Source organism: Haemaphysalis longicornis, unplaced genomic scaffold (genome assembly GCF_048455015.1).
Source record: "Haemaphysalis longicornis isolate Haplotype H1 unplaced genomic scaffold, Haemaphysalis longicornis Haplotype H1 scaffold_1, whole genome shotgun sequence".
NCBI classification, from domain to species: domain Eukaryota; kingdom Metazoa; phylum Arthropoda; class Arachnida; order Ixodida; family Ixodidae; genus Haemaphysalis; species Haemaphysalis longicornis.
This window is the reverse complement of record NW_027526203.1, coordinates 286074596-286095070: the sequence shown is the minus strand read 5'-3', so window position 1 is coordinate 286095070 and position 20475 is coordinate 286074596. Positions and strand designations below refer to the sequence as shown.

At 47.2% G+C, this 20475-nt stretch overlaps 1 protein-coding gene across 1 annotated transcript in view; it reads right to left on the bottom strand.

Moving 5' to 3' along the window:
- LOC144169849 (uncharacterized) overlaps window positions 1–18786 on the bottom strand; it is a 30919-nt gene extending 12133 nt beyond the window's left edge. Inside the window, exons 1-2 of the mRNA XM_077699240.1 lie at window positions 18428–18786; window positions 4358–4502 (exon numbers count right to left, since the gene is read on the bottom strand). Coding sequence (XP_077555366.1) covers window positions 4358–4475 — 118 coding nt within the window. The 5' untranslated portion in view covers window positions 4476–4502; window positions 18428–18786. The remainder of the gene's footprint in view (window positions 1–4357; window positions 4503–18427) is intronic.
- Window positions 18787–20475: the final 1689 nt, after the last annotated feature.

Sequence of the window (20475 nt, the reverse complement as noted above, 5' to 3'; positions counted from 1 at the left end):
GTAAAGTCGCATGATTAAGTCTGTCGAACGCTTTCGAAAAATCCACAAAAATTCCAAGAGTTAGTAGCTTTGACTCAAAACCATCTAATATGATTTCTTTTTGTTGAAGTAGCGCATGTGTGGTAGACTTTCCTCGTCGAAATCCATACTGGGCGTTCGAAAAAATGAGAAACTTATCACAAAAGGAAGTAATTCTCGAAGAAATTATTTTTTCTATGCCTTTAGAGAACGTTGGCAGCACTGATATGGGTCTATAGTTTGTAAAGTCGTTTTTGTCACCACTTTTAAATACCGCGCTGACTTTTGCTACCTGAAGCTTTTTTGGAAAAATTCCAGAGGCGAAACAGAGGTTGCATATATACGTTATAATGGGCGTTATTACATCCAGCACAAATTTAACCGGTCGAAGCTGAATGCCATCAACATCTTTGCTGTTCGTGTTTCGGAGAGTTTGGTAGGCTACAAATACTTCTGCTTCAGTGGCAGGATGGAGGTGGAAACTTTTCATGCTATGTTCAGGAAGATAGTTGTTTGGTGTTTTGCTATTGCTTTGTTGTGCCAAGTGCCATGCAAGAACACGGCGAATTCGGCACCTACAGGACACCAAACTCAAAGGGGAAGTGGACATTTTCACAGATGCAAGCATTACACCGAGTACTGTTGGCACTGAATGGATATGCCCGGAACAAACATCTTTAAATGGCAGCTCTGCACTCAACTATAATAATGCCACAAGTCTGGAAGGTGAATTGTACGCTATAAATAATGCACTTAGTCATCTATGCTACGATCTCGACACCCGGCCCCCTGGACACGTGCGTATCCTCACAGATTCGTTTGAGGCTCTACAAGAACTCCGGAAGCCTTTCTCATCCAACCCAATAGTGAACTCTATTTTGCTGCAAATGGAACTCCTCAGAGGACAGGGTGTACAAGGCCGAATTGACTGGACGCCGGGCCATGAGGACACGAACACAGGAAATCGGGCTGCCCACGAGGCAGCGCAGGAGAGCATCGCTCGTTCCTCTCCACCGAACTCCTCGTTGTCCTCTTCCACGCCCCCGGCTCTTCTCCTGCTCCGACTTAAGAAGGCACGACAACAGGAACAACGGATGGCCTCCCCGACAGGTTACTTGTTCAATGTCGGCACGCAACCAAGAGCGGCTGAAGTGTTCATAAATAAGTTTATCCTGACGCTGCGTATACTCCACATATAATTCAGAAATGGACCCGCAGACCTGAAGGACGGGAACATTGCCCTTATTGCAATATGGGCGTCAAATCTGATTTACACCATCTAATTTGGTCATGCGTATACTTCCAAAAGCATCGAACTCAGCTTCTATCACGTCACACCCCGTTTACCTCCCCTGATATATCAGACAATATAGACCGCGGTGAGCTTCTTTCGGAGCTTGCTAGCTTCGCAATGAAGAGTGGTCTGGCGCGAGTCGTCTAGCAGGGCGACGCTTAATCCGTCACACTGACTCAAAAACTGTGAAGTGTGAATAAGTTTGAAATGTGGTGAATTAAGTGGTAAATTTGAACTCAGTGTGAACTAAGTGTGAACTGTGAAGTGCGAACTAAGATCATATTCAATATATCCCCCTTCCCATCCCAACCCCAACCACCCCCTCATTGGCTATGGCCTTCCTTTCAAATAAAAGCTTCAACTAACTAACTATAGTTACAGTTGCAGAACTTTTAAAAGTAACTTGTTACAGGTACAGTTTCTGTGAAAAAGTAACGTCGTTCCTTTTCCGTTAGTTATAAAACAAAGTAATACAGTCAAACCCGGTTAAAGCGAACTGCAACATGCACCGCGGTTCGTTCGATATATCCAATAGTTCGATATAGCGAACTCCTCCTATAACGAGTTTTTTGTTACGAGTTCGCAATATGCCCCCCCCCCCCCCCCGTTCCCATTTTCGCGTGCGGAAACCAACGCAATTAAGTATGTCGTTACCATACACAAAACCATTCATTCATTGCAAACAATATAGCTACTTTCCGCCTCAACTGCCTACTTCGCAGAAAAGAGGGGATTCTTGTTTTCACTTGCACTTTGGCGGCGTCAACTAGCACAGCATTCAAATCCCTGTCCTTCAATATATATATAGCATATCAACTGGCGAAAGCGCTTCATTAAGCGGTGGACGGCTTTCCCCCGCGACATCCTCTGCCTCTTTGGTGTTTTTCAGCAGCGCAAGCTGCCATGACATCTGCGACGGTACGTGTCTTCGTCAGAGGGGCTCACAGTGACGGCAATCTGGTCGTCGACGGCACTCAGGAAATCCCAGAAGGAATTGTATGGTCCCGTTTTGTTGTGCGGAGTTGCAGTGATGAACCATTTTCAACTAGCCCGGCTTTCCACTCTGCTTCAGTTACGGACTCGTGTCCGGCGTCACGTCGCTCCATGTGAAGCTCAACGTCTCAACCGCGGCCAGTCAACATCTCAATTACCGCTCTGAAACCTTGTGTTTCTGCGGCAATCCTAGGTTCGCCGAGTTCGATATATCCGATGTGACCTTCGTTATAAGGAATATGTTTCACGTGTACTTTTGTAACTGATTTATTTTTGTTCGGTATATAGCATAATTCGCTCTATCCGGGTTCGTTATAATCGGGTTTGACTGTAGATCACTAACCAAATGATAGTTCTGTTTATCTAGTACAGACGTACAAAGGCGTGCGGCTAGTTAAAATTGCATGTGCTAAAATTCTAGACTAGACGAAGCTAACAGGGGGCGCACTTAAGTCCTACACCAACAATCGTTGTGTACGCCTAATTTTGTTGCATCAAAGTTTTTGTACATGCACCCAGGGTGTCGGGGAATTTATTTGCTAAACTCATTGTAACTTGGGATGAGTTGTTTATCAAATTTGGCATCCGAGAGCTTCTCTCCTTCCGGAGGTCTAATTTCCAGTTTTTTTTTCTTCTTTTTTCTGCTTACTCAAGACGAATGGATAGTTTTAGACATCACCTCTAAGACCGAACTCCAATCTCGGTTCTCTGCAGGAAAGATAATCCATCCTCTTAGCGACCTCCTCTCCTAAACTGCGAGGGAAGCCGTGTTGTGGAAAGGTGAAAGGTGGAGAGAAGAGAGTCCGAAGAAGTCGAAACCGCGAACTGTATGTCGGTCTAAACGAGTGTTGCTATTGGATAGTTTTCTATGAAAAAGGAAGTAACTGTAACGTTATTTCCTGTTACAGGTACTCTGTAAAAAGTAAGAGTTACAGCTATAAGTTCAACTAACTTAAAAGTAACTAGGTAGTTACAGTTACCAGTTACTGATAAAACTAACTAGTTACCGGTAAAGCGCTACTAGTAACTAGTTACTGCTCAAGACTGGGCCGGAGCACGTACTCGACTGGGCCGGAGCACGTACTCTTCCATGGCCTTGACGGCTTCAAAATGTAGGCCCGCTTTCGTCCTCTGGAACTATGCTGGTTCTTCTGATGGGTTGTATAGTGCACTTTGGGCCTTTCCCTATCGTTGCGATCATATATTCCGGAATCTTGCTTCTTCGCAAATTTACAACCTGCGCACTTACCGTCTTCGCCTGTTTTGAAAAAAATTTGGAAGGCGCTTCTACATGTGCGGTCCTGTCAGTTCGGCTAAACCTACGAATTACCTTGTCATGCATCTTGATCTTTTGTGGTACTACAGGGTACCTTTACAGATGGCAGTACTGTGCAGTTGGATCCTGCTCTCCAAAGAGGACTTAATCCGAGAAGACTTTCACCATGAAAAAATGAAAAGTCTCGCTTCCCTCGCCCTTGATGCCACAAGCCAACGTTTGCATATATTGTTGCTGTTTAGCTAAATTTTTGCGTTTACTTTTTCCCGCAGTTCTTTTCTTTCGCGGTGCATGCACAAAACTAACTTCCTCGCGATTTCTCGCAAACTTGAAACGCAAATTCCTGCGCCCATGCACCGTGAACAATCTATTTACGCTCATGGCGTACTAAGGGAATCATAGAGTCTCTGGCTAAGAGAAGTAAGGTAGAGAGAGAGACAACTTTATTATACAATAATGTGAGAGTGCCTCAGTGGTAGCGAAATATAACTGGAGGCGGTGAGGGGGCTTATTGCGTTACCGTGCACTCGTTTCACGGCGCATGCCGCCTTGCCATCGCGCTTGCATGCGTATACTCGCAGGTAGATTGTGCGGCCCATGCTGCCACCATTCCAACAATCGGTGCCTCCATAAGACAAAGAGAGCGTATATGGAGGTAGATTAGCTGCGAATCCCGTTGTTGGAGATGCCGGCATTGCTGTCGCTGCTCAATGCATCGCCCTTTTTTTCATTCCCAGTGGTTCATATGCCAAACACGATCCGGTTAAAGGGCGCACCTGGCAGTCGCTCTTGCTCGATGAGGAACCGCAGGGCCTCCTCGGCGCAGGCGCGGAAGCCCGCGATGGCCCACTCCAGCTGGCCGCCGTCGCCGTCGCTGCCGCCCGGCGTCGGCATGCCGCCGTGCTACGGGGCGCCCACCACCTGCGGCCAGTACGCTCATTCCCGCTCAAGAATCGAATGCACGCATGTACACACTTGGCACTCTGGCAGAGAGAGAGAGAGAGAGAGAGAGAGAGAGAGAGAGAGAGAGAGAGAGAGAGAGAGAGACCATGGGCGCGATCTTCGCACGCCAGCAGCCGGCCGGCCGAGTGACCCACCCAGCACAACAGTCTAGCGTTCTCGTGTAGCCGCGCAAACTCTACTCTTTCAAGTCACGGTGTCGTAGCGAAGATGAGTGCCTCAGCCAACTGCAGTTAGGGGACTTTGACTCATGCCGGAACCGCTCGAACATTGATCCCCATTTTACCACACAAGTTGTCTCTTAAATGGTGCGCGCAAAGTGGTCCAATAAGTGCGTGTGTGTGTGTGTGTGTGTGTGTGTGTGTGTGTGTGTGTGTGTGTGTGTGTGTGTGTGTGTGTGTGTGTGTGTGTGTGTGTGTGTGTGCGTGTGTGTGCGTACCCCCACTTTTGTAAGATTTGAACTGTTGGCGGTGAGCGCGGCCACGGGCGGCGCTGCGAGGCGCGCCTTCGTGACGTCGGCCTAGGGATTCTCGCATTTGTCGTCTGCCTGACTAGGGCTCGCTCTCCCTGCTGTTTCTTCGCGCTCCGTTGACGTCTGATGCTTGTGCGCACCATATTTTGCATGTTCGTAAGTTTTCATCATAATAATTGTCTTAAAATCGCATACACTAGCTCAAGGCGTGAATTAAAGTATAGTTTTGGCTACCGCAACGGAAGAAACATTGCCGGCGTCGCCGCATTTCTTGCGACGCCGGTCCGGTGCGGAGCGCGAAGAGTCGGAGCTAGGTGACAGCTTCTGTATTAAACAATCTTTCGGACAAAGGGAAAATCCAGCTGCTAATAACCGACAACAGCGAGAATTCAAGAACAAAACAAATTCCAGGCCTTCGAGGCTGTCGGCTTTGGCAGGAGGCGTTATGGTTCCTGGTAATAACTTGCAAGGTAAAAGAATTGTTGCAACCTTGCCGAACGCTCGAAATTATTGTATCATATGACTTTACGTTGCCATGGAATGAAAGTATGCCGACAGCACTATGGGCTGCAAAAACTGTAGGTTGAGTTCCAAATAACCCACTGTGTGTATAGGCGCGTGCTGGTTTTATACCAGGCTTTTAATCAGTATGGAGGTGTTATTGAGCAAAACGAGACGCGTGTATGGTAAAGATACAGTAACACTATGTTTGTTCAGACGTCGAAAGGCGGCGTTGGCGTTTCTGCTGCGGCCAGGTACATAGTGCCCCTTTTCTGTAATTATGGGTTGTCGATTTTGTATTTCGTAGACTGAAACTTCTCAAGAATTCAGATTTAGTTCCTAGGCGACAGCGCTTCGATACACGCGGCTAACTCGAGCAAGGCACATGTATGGCACACGAAGTGGCTAATGCTCGTATATACTTCGGCACGGTGCTCACCATTGACTCGGCTGGCGACCTTCAACTGGTCGCCAAGTCGGGTAAAACTCCTGTACACACGTGCGGGCCGTGCAGCGACTACTGACTGGTATCTAATGGCGCATCTTTCGCGTGCTCTGTATTCTAGACGACAACCTTCACGGACACGAACGCTGTTTTCCAGGCAAACAGTCCAGTTAGCCTTTTAAAGTTTATTACGGTCCAAGCTATGCTAAACATAATTGTGAAATACCGTCGGGAAAAAACCTAAACGCCAAACTAATACACCAACCAGTTCAACGAACGAAACCAGATTTTGAACCGTTATAATTTCTGGTTTGGTCGTTGCGTTTCCCGTCCTATCGTTTGGAATTGTGTAGCTTTTCGACGCATCTTGAATTGTACAGTCAGCTGTTCAGACCCCTGCAAAATCTGTGCCTTACCTCAATTCTAAGATGCAATGTTCAAATGATTGCCCATGTAACATGTGCAGTAAAATGACGCATTTATTTATTTGCAACCAATGGTCCCTGAGAACGACTTGATAGGCCCTGGAGGATTGGAGATATGCTTTGCCTCACTTTCTGTACTGTTGCAACTTGTTAATTTTCTTTTGCTAGCAAGGACGCAAACTGACTCGTTGCCGCCATAAATTACGACAATGGTAAAATCTAGCATGGAGAATTTTGGGCTATTTTCCCATCTTTACTAAACACATCAGCACAGCAGCAGAGTTTTTGCGTGGACATTAGCACTAGGGAGTGCATTTTCGGCATCGTTTGAAATTATGACGTCGTGATGCCACATGACACCCCTTGGTGCCGTCACTTGGTGGCGCCAAGTTTGACGCTTTGAAAGAACGGCCTTCGTGTTGGCTTTTTCTCATGACAACATCGCTGTTCAAAGAAGCCTTGCTTGATTGCTAAAATAGAAAACATATTTGAGGCGTTTTTTTTTTTTCGAAATGAGCCAGATCCAGAAACCTAAACGGAGTCGGATAAAACTGCAGTTACAAGAAAAACTGGGCAACTTTCCCCTAAAAAAGGAGTGGCTAGAAAATAGTTGAGATAACGCCCTGAAAACGTGTACGCATATCGTAGTTATAATCGAAAATGAACCAGATCCAGCTGTTTCCCGGATCAAAATGAGCAAAATCCATTTGCCCCATGGGAGTTTGCTTTTGACTTCGGTGTTCAGACTGTCTCGTGGGTGTTTTCGCATTTTTTTGTCTTTTATGAGCTGGCTTATTATGAATCCAGACGACAATTATGAGGTAGGCGATAGATATGTCATCAGATGTCAATGACGAAGGGAACGGAAGAAGTGAACGAAATGATACTTAGAGATGTGAAACAATGATTTCATTTCGTTTAACCTGTCCCTACGAAATAAACCTAGTTTAATTTATGTTTTACTCCCATATCCATAAGAAAGGTGACATGAAGTACCTGAAAAATTACAGGCCGATCAGCTTACTGTCAGTCGTCTACAAGGTACTTACCAAGGTAATCGCTAACAGAATTTCTGCCACCTTAGATTTCAGTCAACCTAAAGAACAAGCAGGGTTCCGTAAAGGTTATTCAACAATAGACCATATTCACACGATCAATCAGGTGATAGAGAAGTGCGCTGAGTATTCTGAACCCCTATATATAGCCTTCATAGATTATGAGAAAGCGTTCGATTCGGTCAAAACCCTAGCAGTTATTCAGGCATTACGGAACCAGGGAGTAGATGAGCATTATGTAAAAATACTAGAGAATATCTACAATGGGTCCAGAGCTACCATCATCCTCCATAAGAAGAGCAGTAAAATACCTATAAGGAAGGGCGTCAGACAAGGAGACACAATCTCTCCAATGTTATTCATAGCATGTTTACAAGAAGTATTCAGAACGTTGGATTGGGAACAGGTGGGAGTAAGTGTTAATGGAGAATACCTCAGTAACCTCAGATTTGCTGATGACGTTGCCTTGCTAAGTAACTCGGGGGACTAATTGCAAAGCATGCTTTCCGCACTAGACGAACGGAGTAGAACCGTGGGCCTGAAAATTAATATACAGAAAACTAAAGTAATGATCAATAACCTCGGGACAGCACAACAGTTTGGGATAAGGGGCGAAGTAGTGGAAGTGGTAAAAGAATATATCTACTTAGGCCAAGTTGTGACCCCGGATCCCAACCATGAGGCAGAGATAATTAGAAGGATCAGAATGGGGTGGAGTGCATACGGCAGACATTTTTAGATAATGAATAGCAGCCTACCATTGTCCCTGAAGAAGAAAGTGTATAACAGCTGCATCTTACCGGTACTTACCTACGGGGCAGAAACTTGGAGGCTCACTAAGAGGGTTCAACTTAAATTGAGAACGACTCAGAGGGCAATGGAGCGGAAAATGATAGGTGTAACATTAAGGGACAGGAAGAGAGCGGAGTGGGTCAGAGAACAAACGCGTGTTAAGGTCATACTGGTGGAAATTAAGAAGAAGAAATGGACGTGGGCAGGGCATGTAATGCGCAGGCAAGATAACCGCTGGTAATTAAGGGTAACAGAGTGGATCCCTAGAGAAGGCAAGCGTAGCAGGGGCGGCAGAAAGTTAGATGGGCCGATGAGATCAAGAAGTTTGCAGGGACAAATTGGTCACAGTTGGCACAGGACCGGGGTAATTGGAGAATAGGCTGGTGATGATGATGATGATGATATCATTTTAGTACTTAACTAAACAGTCTCTGCTTACAGGCCCTGGCAAATCGCCCCCATCCCCCCCCCCGCCTCTAAGAGTACGAACCACTTCATTAAGGTGTGATATGATAAGATATGATATATGTGTGTGTGATAAGATATGAGCAGCCTTCTTGTGATGCATTTTGGAAATTCCTGGTAAAACAATAAAGCGTTTACTTTCTTTCTTAGTGCCCTGAGTTGTACCCAAGAAAATTATCCTATGGAGGAATTCGAAAAGAGCTATTAATGGTGCCAAGAGGACTCACCTTTCCTTCATGTATAGTTCTACTGTTCTTGAAGCCCTGTTGCATATTTTTAATGCCTTTTCAACCAAAACTCACTCGCCAGATGATTAAAAGTCAATTTAAACGAAGTTTTCATCAGAATGCCGCATAAACTTGAGTGTTTCAGTTCAATGTGAGCCAAATCCAAACTTATCACCCCAATATTACTCAAATTCACGGCATTATTTTTAATTACTTGTGGCCATAAACTCCCCCTAGCTAACATGTAAAATCATATAATAGCTTTGACGGCGCTGCATTTGTACTGTTGTACAGTACAAATGCAGCGCATCGTTGTTCAAATCCCCTCTTTGTTCTTTTTAGCGTGCCGCACAGGCTGTCCAGGTTCTCTTTAGCCAGCAACGCTACAGTGTCCTGCTTGGCTTCCTTCAGCTTCGTTGTATCGATAGGATTGAAGTTCTTGCCGATTGCCTCATCCGCCCTCTCGCAGTAGGACTTCGTATCAAGTACCACGAAACCTCCCTTCTTGTCCGAGGTGCATAGCTTCAAGTTTTTCTCTTTTAGCTCTCGCACAGTACCCCCGAATCCCTGCTTCCATGGAGCCTCATCCCTATGTCGGGAGAGGTAGTGTGTGCCTTTGCTAATGATGCCAGTCTTCTGGTCTTCCGGGGCCTTATCTGCGACAAGTCGAACCAAGGCTACCTTGTCGACATTTTCGAGATTTGGTTGTACAGCAAACTTTGGTCCTCTTTCAAGAACGTCGGTCGCCTTTTTGGACACTTGGACGTTGCCGATGACTTGGAGAGGTACCTTATTCGCTTCATGCCCGTGCTTCTGTGGCCGCCTTTGCTTCATAAGTGGGATGTACCATTTGGTTCATAGGACCTCAGTGGAGTGCCGAGCCATGGCCAAATGCCCTTGGAAAGCTCGGTCACTAGTGGACTTCACTCGGAGAAAATCGGTCAGAAGTCGCACTTGCCGCCTCAACTCCGACCTAACAATGCTTGTCGCCCTGCTCGCGTGACCGTACGATGGGCTCAGCGGGCCGAAAAGTTCGGATATGGCTCAGCGGCCATATCCGAAAGCTTGCTTCAACGGGTAAAAGGAAAGAAGAAGCGACAGACACCAGGAGTGGAACGCACAAAAAGCAACACCGCAGTGATTCCCTACGTGCACGGCCTCACGCACAGCCTTATGAAGATTGCGGCCAGACAAGGTGTTTTCGTCGCGTGCAGCGCACCCAACTGTGATAAGAACCATCGCACCGGGTACGCGGATTGCAACAGTGAAGTTATTTATCGCATCCCATTATCATGTGTAAAAGTTTACGTTGGACAAACCGGCAGGTGCATAAATGACAGAGCCCGAGGACACGCCGCATCACTCAAGACAACGCCATCCGGCCACCTTCCATTCCATTGCCGCGATTGTACTGCACCGCGCGCTTAGACGAAATTGACGTTATCGGACAGAAACACAATCGCCTGGCGCGAGAAATTATTGAGGCTCTTGCTATCGACACGAAGGGCGACACGTGCGTCAGCACCGCTTCCGTCACATTAACCGACAAAGAAAAGGACGTGCTCCGGGAGTGGACTGATTGTGACAAATTTTCACCAAGTTGTGAAATGTTTCTCTGTATATATGTGTGTGTTTCTTCAGTAAACTTCAGTTGTTAGTCAGCATTATGTCCATGTTTTTCTCGACCGTCCTTCGTTTCCGTACGTTCCAGCGGAAGGTTTTCTAGCGATCATGAACTAACTCTCCCAATCCCAAGCAATACAACCCATACGGCATACAATCTCTTTATTCCCTTTCCCCAAACTTTCAATAAATCTTACTCAACCAAACACTTCTCTCCCACCTCTCTCTTTATCTGTTTGTATTATAAAAACCGCAAACGTTTAATCAGGCCACCACAATAAACACTGTTAAACTTTGACACTTTTGCTTTCTCGAACTGACAACACCCCAAAGCCGCAACTTTTCACGCCCGTATATTAAGCCACGCAAGCGTAAATGTACTTTGAGTTTTCTGTACCGCGGTGATTAAAACCATTGCGGCTATCCTAACTTTAATCCCAGAAAGCCCAAACATATTTCCAGGCAACTAAAAATTCCAGAAACGAGTGTACTTATATTAGGAGCTATAATGTGACTGCATTCATCCAAAAACAAACATGGAATTTCAAACACGTAAAAAATTAATAAACGTATCATATATGATACAGTGGGCTTTTCTGCTATCTCTTTCCCAGCTGCAGTCATTTGGCGACTCGTATTCGAAGAAGTAGTTGCGTTGCTTGTTCAGGCAGATAGTTACATTGCATTGTGAGCACAAAGCTGTGCTACACGGGCTAGCGCTTGGTAAACAGCTGCTACATCGAAGTCGCTTGGTCGTCTCAAGTGGAAGATGCCCAACCTTGTCTCTTCAAGCGTCATCATGTACGGGCTGACTCGGGGTGACCTTCGTCATCTTCACAGAAGGCAAAGGGAGAGTGGTCGGCTGTGCTCTTGGCGCTTTTCCTGCAGAGATCAGGCTCTCGATAGGCTGACAATGAAGGTCCTCAGCCTGAGTGGTCACGTCTTCAACTGATGGCTCTGGCGCCTGTGTACAATCCACGCATTCACGACCCCGATGAAGATAGCATGTTATAGAAGATACATGTACCAGCGCCTGGAGCGATGGTGTACTTGGACAACGATACCTGATAGTTATGCTGGTCAATCCCCCATAAAACTTGCACACACCAACAATTGCAGGGCAGGGGGCGTCAACGTGGGTTTTGGCCTTGCGGTCACACCCTTTCACCTGTTGGATGTGCTGTTTGTATGGCTATTTTTGAGCACTTCCTTTCGCCATGTGTTGTTGTCCGCACGATCATCATCGCTTGTCTCGTAGGGGTTCGCGACAATAGGGTAATGTAATCTTCATCATCATTTTCCAACAAGTCACTAAAATCGCAGACATCCTCGCCGGTGACGATGCAGTCCGATATGTTCCTAACTTCAGGCCCTAAAAAAGAGAAACAAAATGCTAGCAAGCAGGTAAAATGCTTTCTGTTGAAAGCTGTATTGGAAAGCATAGTAAAAGCGATACAAAAATTGGGCCATCAATGAAGGCCCACTGTATCAAATATTATACACGGAAATTTGAAGGAACGATAAACAGTGGGCGGGCCTCAAACACGACAACAAATAGATTATTTTGGTCACGCAACATTTTCTGAAGAAAATAGCTAAATGTAGGACGAAAAATATGGAAATACTCCCTCGTTTTCGAGTAAATGCGGTAAGACGCCACCGCGCGAGCTCCCGGTTGCGGCCATTTTTCTTAGCTACACACATGAGAAAACTCCGCCACGGTATCAAAAACGATACTCTTGGGTTTGGTCTTAGCTTAATTAATTAATGCGATTTATTATGACTTTCTGACTTCTCAAACACCGCATATCAACTCTGACACTGTGGGCGTTCTGGGGCTAATTGCTGAACATCCGTACTTGGAAAGCATACAGGGTAAATGCAGCAAATTCGTTCCAAAACGCTCCCTGGACGCACGAGTAACGCTAGAGCGTTGTACATCTTAAGACCTAAACGTATACGTCATCTGAAACTTTTTTATCCTTAGTTAAGATTTGTTCATATCTTTTTTAGGCTAGCGGCGCATTAAGCTTTCTGATTCCAGTTCTTCAATCGTTTTTGCAGCTGTTCTGCAGATTCACTGATCAAGACTATGCCGTCTGCAAACATAAAATGGTTCAAGTAATCCCCATTTATCCGCAACCACGCATTTTTCCAGTCAAGCTCCCTGAATACCCCCTCCAGACAGGCTGTGAACAATTTTGGTAAGATGATATCTCCCTGTAGCACTCCCTTCCGGTTTGGGAACTCTTCGCTTTGGTCGTGAAGGATTATCCTGTCGTGTTACGGGTGCCTATTCCAAAATTTCCCTCTGATCTGTATCCTACTCATCCACATTACAGGAAGCAATTGATATCGTCACCGCATACATGAAAGATGGTGGCCACTGCTGCTTTCCCTCTAAGACCGAATACATCGTCGTGGGGGATGTTCTAGCCGACCGCATTGACCGTAGTCGGAATCTGATCAAATTAGAGAGTTTTAGCATAGCGTTACCGTGTTTGCGTTACCGTCTACCGTGTTTGCGGAAGTCGACTGCGCATGCGCGAGAGTTACCGCGAACGGTAACTCACCGGCACCGGTTTTACCGTGGCCAGCGAGCTTCCTGGGCAGGCGAAGTGTACCCTCGCGTATTGATTACAGCCAATGCAGTACGCTCGGCGCTCTATGTTTAGTACAACCGATAAAAGCAATCTTACTTGTTGATGTTATTACATCTTTCTTGTTAAATAGAGCTCAGGAGAACGAAAAACAACCATTTTTCTCAAATGGGCGAGCAAAATGAACGCCCCTACTCGTGCTAAGCCTTGCCCGCCTCAAGTAGTTCATATAAATCTCTGAGCTCGCAAAGTGATTTTAGGCCTCCAAAATTGTGCTGGAAAAGGTAGTGTAGGTTACTAAGTAATTACTACAACATATTTTACCCATTTCTTGTCTAAATATATAGCGCAAGGACAAATTCTATTTTACCTTGATTCTACCTCTGCTCGGTAGATGGCGCCACGGACACGTTTTCTTTTTTAAGCTCTACAGGTGATGGATACAGTACTTTTAAAACAACTACAGTTATTGTGAACGCTTCACTTGAAAAGTTAAATATTCAAGCTACTTTAAACGAAGGAAAATAGATATGAGCAACAAAATTATACGTGATTTGCTTTTATCAGACATCGCTGCCTGCGCCACGTACTAAAACGTGTCCTACCGTTTTCAGCGGTAAACGGAATTTCCGGAAAACGGTAACGGAAAACGGTAACGCAAACACGGTAACGATATGCTAAAACTCTCCATTAAAGGGACACTGAAGTGAATTTGTCAAGCTCCCGCTTTTGCTTGCACTGCGTAGACTGGCTCAAATTAACACACTTTTCATCGTTTATCCGGTTGACAAGACGGCAATTATTTTATAAAGCTCGAAAGAAGAAAAACTACCATGCGCGGTCTGCGGCGGCCGCACCAACTAAACGCGTGGTGACGACGGGAGGATGTGCACCGTGATTGGACGATGCCCACGATTAGCATTCAAACAAGTTTCGGTTTCGGATCTGTAAAACAACATGCTTGATCTGATGGGCATTCTCGATATCTCAGTAATCGTCATACCGCGCTTCTGCCATGTTGTCGGCTGTAAAATGCCCAAGATAAGCCTCCCAGGACGGCTTGGAATCGTAGCAATCACTGGCCGAGGCCTACGCAGTGGATGAACGCCCTCCGCGTCACCGCACACGATCAAATGCCATGCGCTTTTCCCCCATATTTGGAGCTTGCCTCACCCATGCCTGTATGGTAAAAAGCGTGTTCGCACCAGGCCATACGTCTGATTATTCTGGCCTGTGGCCACTGCCCGCAAGCAGTCGGTGCTTATGGCAACAGCACGCCAACGAGAACTGGCTAGCGCGTCAGTGTCAGTCTACCCGCGTTCTGCGAACTCGCTTGTGGAACAGCGAGCGTTACGGCCCAAAAATGGTAAACTCAGTATAGAAAACACCGGCCGAAAACGAAAAAAAATCGGCTTACAAAAAAAGTACCCTCGGGGATTCGAACTTGCGACTAGCAAAATATCATACCTAGCGCTCCAGACCACTCGGCCACGGGTCTTTTTTTTGTATTTATTGCGTGTCTTTGACAATTTACAGCAGATTACATATCAACATTGCCAATATGTACTTTGTACATATTGACTTTGTACAACTGACTTTGTCAATTTAAAATGCCCTCAAATCAATTAGTTGCTCTATTTGTGGCAGCCAAACAGGTAGTTCCTGGTGGAACTTAATGACTTCAACAAATCGACCAATGCTCTCTTTGAAATACTCCCTTGCACATCGTGCATCAACATCATTGGACAACCTTGCTGTACAAATCGTAAGGCACTCCATTCTCATTGTCTATGGCAAGGAAACGTATACCGTGAGGATCTGGAGGAAAATCTTTGTGTAATGTCCTCTGTAGCACATCCCAAAATATACTCCCTCCCAACAATGCAAAAATATATGATCTATCGCCTCGGGTGATTTACAACTAAAACAATCTGTTCCCCACGGTACAAATAACCCCCAGCGCTGTCGACGGCGGAAATATGAGGTATATAATGTATAACCAGTTTACACTTTTATTTAGTTTCAGCGTTTTAAGCAGCTTAGGAGACTATTTGTTGTATAGCGCTCGTGAAGTAAGCGTTCCTCAAATTTCCACAATATCTCACGTCTAGCAATTGCATTTCTTAGACCGAAAAGCGTTCGCAGATGCGTAGTCGTGCTGCTGACCGCTGTGCTTGTTCACCTAGCGCAAAAAAGTGCTTCCTGCTCCCTAGTTTTACGCTGTACGGTAAAGGTTGCGGTTCATTTTATTTCCTTAAAACCTATATTGGCTTCGCTGACTTCTCCCGCCTTCAAGTGGCCTTAAATTTTCCTACTGGCGTACCAGTCAGCGAAGCGTCGCAAGTGCGCTTGTGCAGCGCTTGTATGGAGTGACCTGGACTTGGAGCTTGATACAGTGTACAAACTAACAAAGTAAAGAAAGGCACATTCTTCCATTCACAAACGTGTCGTCGCTTAGTTTCAACTGAGCGAACGAATTGCGACGACCCGTCGGCGCCGGCGAACTAAACGCTGTAGCATAAACTCTGGGCCGACTGACTCTGTCGGAAGGTCGGCGAGCCGTGCAGTAGCGCAGTCAAGCCAAGTCATCTCCTCCTGACGTCACACGAAAACGCCACAGAAAATGGGCGAGGATGCAGAGAGGGGGACATCATTTTCGAATTTATTTTTCTACTAAATAACTTCGCGTAAACGAACTCAGAGTGGCCGAAACATGGCATGTGGACTCCGGACTACAATCTGCGCAAGTAATCCCGCAATGTTTACAAATCACGTCAGTGTCCCTTTAACACCAGACGGCACCCCTACGGCAAGGAAAGAAGAAATTTGAGTGCTCGGTTTTTGGCTTCATCAACAAGGCAAAGCGGACACGTCGGTTAGAAAGATCACAACTCAGATCAATCACATCACGCATACGATAAAACGCATTTCAAGGAAGTGACATGGGGTAAAAGAACATGAACTACTACGAATTTTCGAGGCGTTCATCATTCCCTGCATCATGTACGCAGCCCCTTTCATGCGGCTGACCCGCCTGCACTGAGATAAACGAATCAGAAACGCAACTATGCGAACCTATCCATTTTGCCCTGGGTCTCCCAGACTGCACCCTCTCCACGAGATTCGACGAATAAGAGTTCACACTCCACTCCGCATAGACATCCACAAAGAAACGCAAGAGTCTCGGCTCTTGGCGGCGCGCCTCTACACAGGGACAAGATATATACTTCGTACACTAGGGGCACAAATTAAGGAACCGGAAGGCTACATTAACAAGCGCCCTCTCTGAGAGCACCTGCCGAGTCTGTCTGTACATCCATTTCCCCGCCACATGAGTGGGGAAAACGACCTCGGACGCAGAGACCGCAGAGCGCGTGCCACCCACCGTCTAGTGGCGCAGAAGATAGACCAGGGTAGATACTCTGAAGATATAAGATAGAAGATAGATACTCTCTGGTATACACTGACGCCACCGTATCCGACGACGGTATACTATCGCCACGTACTACGGGAGCTGACAAAGTACTCGCCGATTCCTGGGAATTCATAAACCTGCTCATGAAGAAGCGTTAGCCATAGCAGATGCCATCACGAACTTTACTGGCCGACGGAAACTGCTGAGGCCTGATTGACAGCCAGTATGCAATCCGCCTCTTCTGCCGCAACAAAATAACCACAAGCATACGCAACACTCTCGAAGAACATCTAACCTCCCAACCGGAACTTTCGGTGAAACTCCACTGGATTCCGGGTCATCAAGGGATACCAGAAAATGTGGCGGCTCACCAACTCGCGCGCAAAACTCTCTTCCGCAAGGCTCAGCTTCGCGGAAGAGAGTTCCGCTCCCGGAGGAATACGCATTTGCGCTCCCGGAGGAATACGGCCGCTTCACCAGCCGCGTCGAAAAAAAGAAAAGCCAGGCAGCAAAACTTAGTTGAGCTGAGCACAGACCAAGGCAAGTAACGTTGACCAAGACACACACTGCCTCCCCCACATCACTTGACTCCGATCAAAGACAGGTTGCATCCGCCGAGCTCAAGCAGAGGTCCTACGATGCCCCCCCCCCCCCCCTCCCCATATTATCCTCTACATAGAAAATAGACCTGGCCACCTTAGCTGCCCGCGCTGCATGCACAGGTACCCTAACAACCAGCACTACATGTGGTACTGCGCAGGGGTGATACAGACAAGGTACACATTTATCGACTCTTTTTTTCCTTCTCCTGGTAATTCGGAGGAGGGACTCGACCCCCCCCCCCCCCTTCCCTCCTTTTCGAGGAGACCTCAAAAACGGCTCAAACTCGCACTTCGAAGAGTATCCGGAGGAACTCCAGAGAGCCATCGAATCTACAAGCAAGACAGACCAGTCATGGGCCATCCAGCAGGTCTTCGCCGCGCTCGAAAGGCACGGGCTCCGTAAAACGGGCTTGTGACGAGTAGGGTCGCAGAAGAAGACGGGACGCCAGGCCACGTCGAGGCGGAGCCGTAACCCGGCTCCTGCCTACTGCAGGGTTTGTTTCAATAAAGTCCTTTCCAGTCCAGTCCAGTCCCCTCCGAAAGAGCACGAAAAGCATCGGCCGGAAGGCATCCTCAGCCAGACACTTGGCCACCTCCGTATTAAGGCTGACAGAAGAAGAGCACTAGGACGCCCTCCTCCACTACATTGAGGCAGTCCTCGGGGGCGACTAGTAACAGCAGCTCCACCCCAGCGGTGCAGAAGCCTTTATGCATGGGCAAATAATGTTTTTTTCTCCCTCTCTCCTACTCATTTTTCACTCATTTATTTATTCATTTAAATGGCGGCGCACGGGTTATCGGTACCACCCGCTGCTCACAACGACGAGTTTTTACGGTGCGTCCATGGGGCACACGGTGCTTACGCATCAAAAGAGTTCTCCACTCGCTCCTCATCCGGTCGCGATTTAAACTCACTGTGACACTTGTCACTTAGGCTTAGAGGCATAAAGTGACTGTGATTAGAGCGACAACTAGAGACACTAAACTACGTCAATGTTCGGAAGCTGTTGTGTACGGCGTGCTTATCTACGGGACCTCGCGTTGTCGGCGGACGCTCAGCGGAGGTCGGGTTTCAGGCTGTTCCATCACGGAGTATGATGAAGGATGTCGAGCATTTACCTATGCTTCGTACTTTTCTCATTATACATAATGGGTGAACGAGCCTGGCGATTCCTTCACCCACAATGCTCTAGAAGGGGTGGCAAATTGTTATGCCCATCATTTCTAGGGATACCAACAACGAAACACAGCAGCTTGTACGTACCCGGGTAGAGAGGGCCGACATTCTTCGCTGATATGGGGCCTTTCGGAAACTCCGTCCTGGCATGTTGTCGCTCCGGTCGTTGTGGCTTCAATCGAGGCTACGCCTTCGCGCCTGTCTGGACGTGATGCTTGCGGGGCACTGGAGTGCGGGCATCGCGCGCCGAGCCTGGCGGGCGGCCGAGCGTGGGGCCACGGCTCCGTGCCCGGCCCGCGGTGTGTCGCGTGCCCGGGAGGAGCGGGGGGCCGCCGACAGAGGCGCCCAACCATCTGCCCGCGCGTGCATTGAGCGAGCGGCGCACGCGCCGCCGGCTGCACGTGCCGGCTGCTTCCTTTCAGGGAAGGGGGGCACGAGCGGCGGGGAGCGGCCTCCAGATGTTCCATCCGGCCGACAAGCAAGGAAGGGGGGGGGGGGGGTTCTGGATCGAGCGCGGGGACTGCCTACCCCCCGCCCCTCCCCTGGGCCGGCCGGTCGCGTGCGCCTCACCTACTCGCCAGGTGTTTGCTTCCGGGGCAGGCACCCCCTCAAAATGGCTTTGGACCAAGGACCACTCGAGTTTTGTGCAGGTAGTAGAGCGTGCGCGAGTTTTTATTTTTGTTATGCATTTCGTGCTCTAAAAAAGCGACAAAAGGTGCCTACTGGGGTGTAAACGTCTTGCTGATAAAAAAAAAAAAACGTTTTCTTCTCCGGCTCCTTCTTTCTTCTCATCTTTATTTTTTACTTCTTTTAAAACGGAAGGAGCTTTTTGCGACTTTATGGCTGTCCTGGTGAGGAGGAAAGAAGAGATTAATGATTAGCGGATTGGCTGTGGTCTCGATAGGAATATTTCGCGCTGGTTGAGGATTAATGGCATGCAATCATTGCGTCCGATCCGAGGAAGCGCAAGCACTAGTATGAGAAGTCGAAAAGACAGCGAAACCGCGGGGAAAATGCGTTACGTCATAATGGAAACACAGGCGTGTTTTGAGCATCACTGGGCAAAGACGGCTTCTGAATGTGCGTCCCTTTCACAGGGGGAGGGGGGAACGAATGTTCCTCAAGAGAAATCGTAAGAATGCGTCGTAAGTCAGCTTCACCACTGCGCTTTTGAACGAATGAACACTGCGGTCGGTAGTGAAAATTTAGCGGATTTCGAGGCCGAGCATAAGGTTTTACTCAGAAAATGTCCTTCGTGCTGGTGCCACATCCTGCCGTGCTACCATGAAGTTTTTCAGTGCCCTGTGCCACAGCGCAGCTAGGAGCCATTTTTGAGGCAAATCGGATGCCCAAAATCGGATACCAGGACATAATAAACTGCCTGGACAGAGCTGCTTCGTTCGACCTCGTTGTGGTGCAGTAATAGACAGAGAGAGAAATCTTCAATGAACCGACGATGGCAGCCAGACTAGCAAAGCATCGTGTGCCCATTCACTAACTGGTCATTTTTGAACCATACAGAATAAAAGTATTTCACTAAAACAGACCATGAACCCAATGTTTGTTTGTTTCTGCGCGTCTACACAATAAAAAAACGAAGAAAAAACAAACATCTGCCCCAGCTAAACTTGATTCGATGGCTACACACATTTGCTACATTAAATAATGATAAATACGACACTTATAATAACCAAGCAATAACTACAAAATTTAAGGCGTTGTGCTGTGAACCCAAGGACGCTGGTTAGATACCGGGACGCGGCGGCCGCTTTTCTCATGGAGCCGAAAAGCGAAACCGCCTGTGTGTTCGAGGTTTCGGCGCACGTTAAAGATCCCTGGTAGTCCAAATTAATCCGGAGCCCTCCGCTACGATGCGCCTCATCGCCTTTGTAGCGTCGGCATGTTAAACCTCATAATATTCAATAGCTACAAAATTATTCGGATGTAGTAGTATGTAATACACAGACTGATTAACGACGAAATAGAACCTGAAAGAATAATAAAAATAAAAACCAGTTCGATGAATGGCGTCGTTCATAACGTCAATATTAGCCATGACTTAATTCGGAGCACCAAATGCATAGCTTTTACATTTAGAAATGAAAGTTAAGATATGGGAGCCAAGACAACGCTGA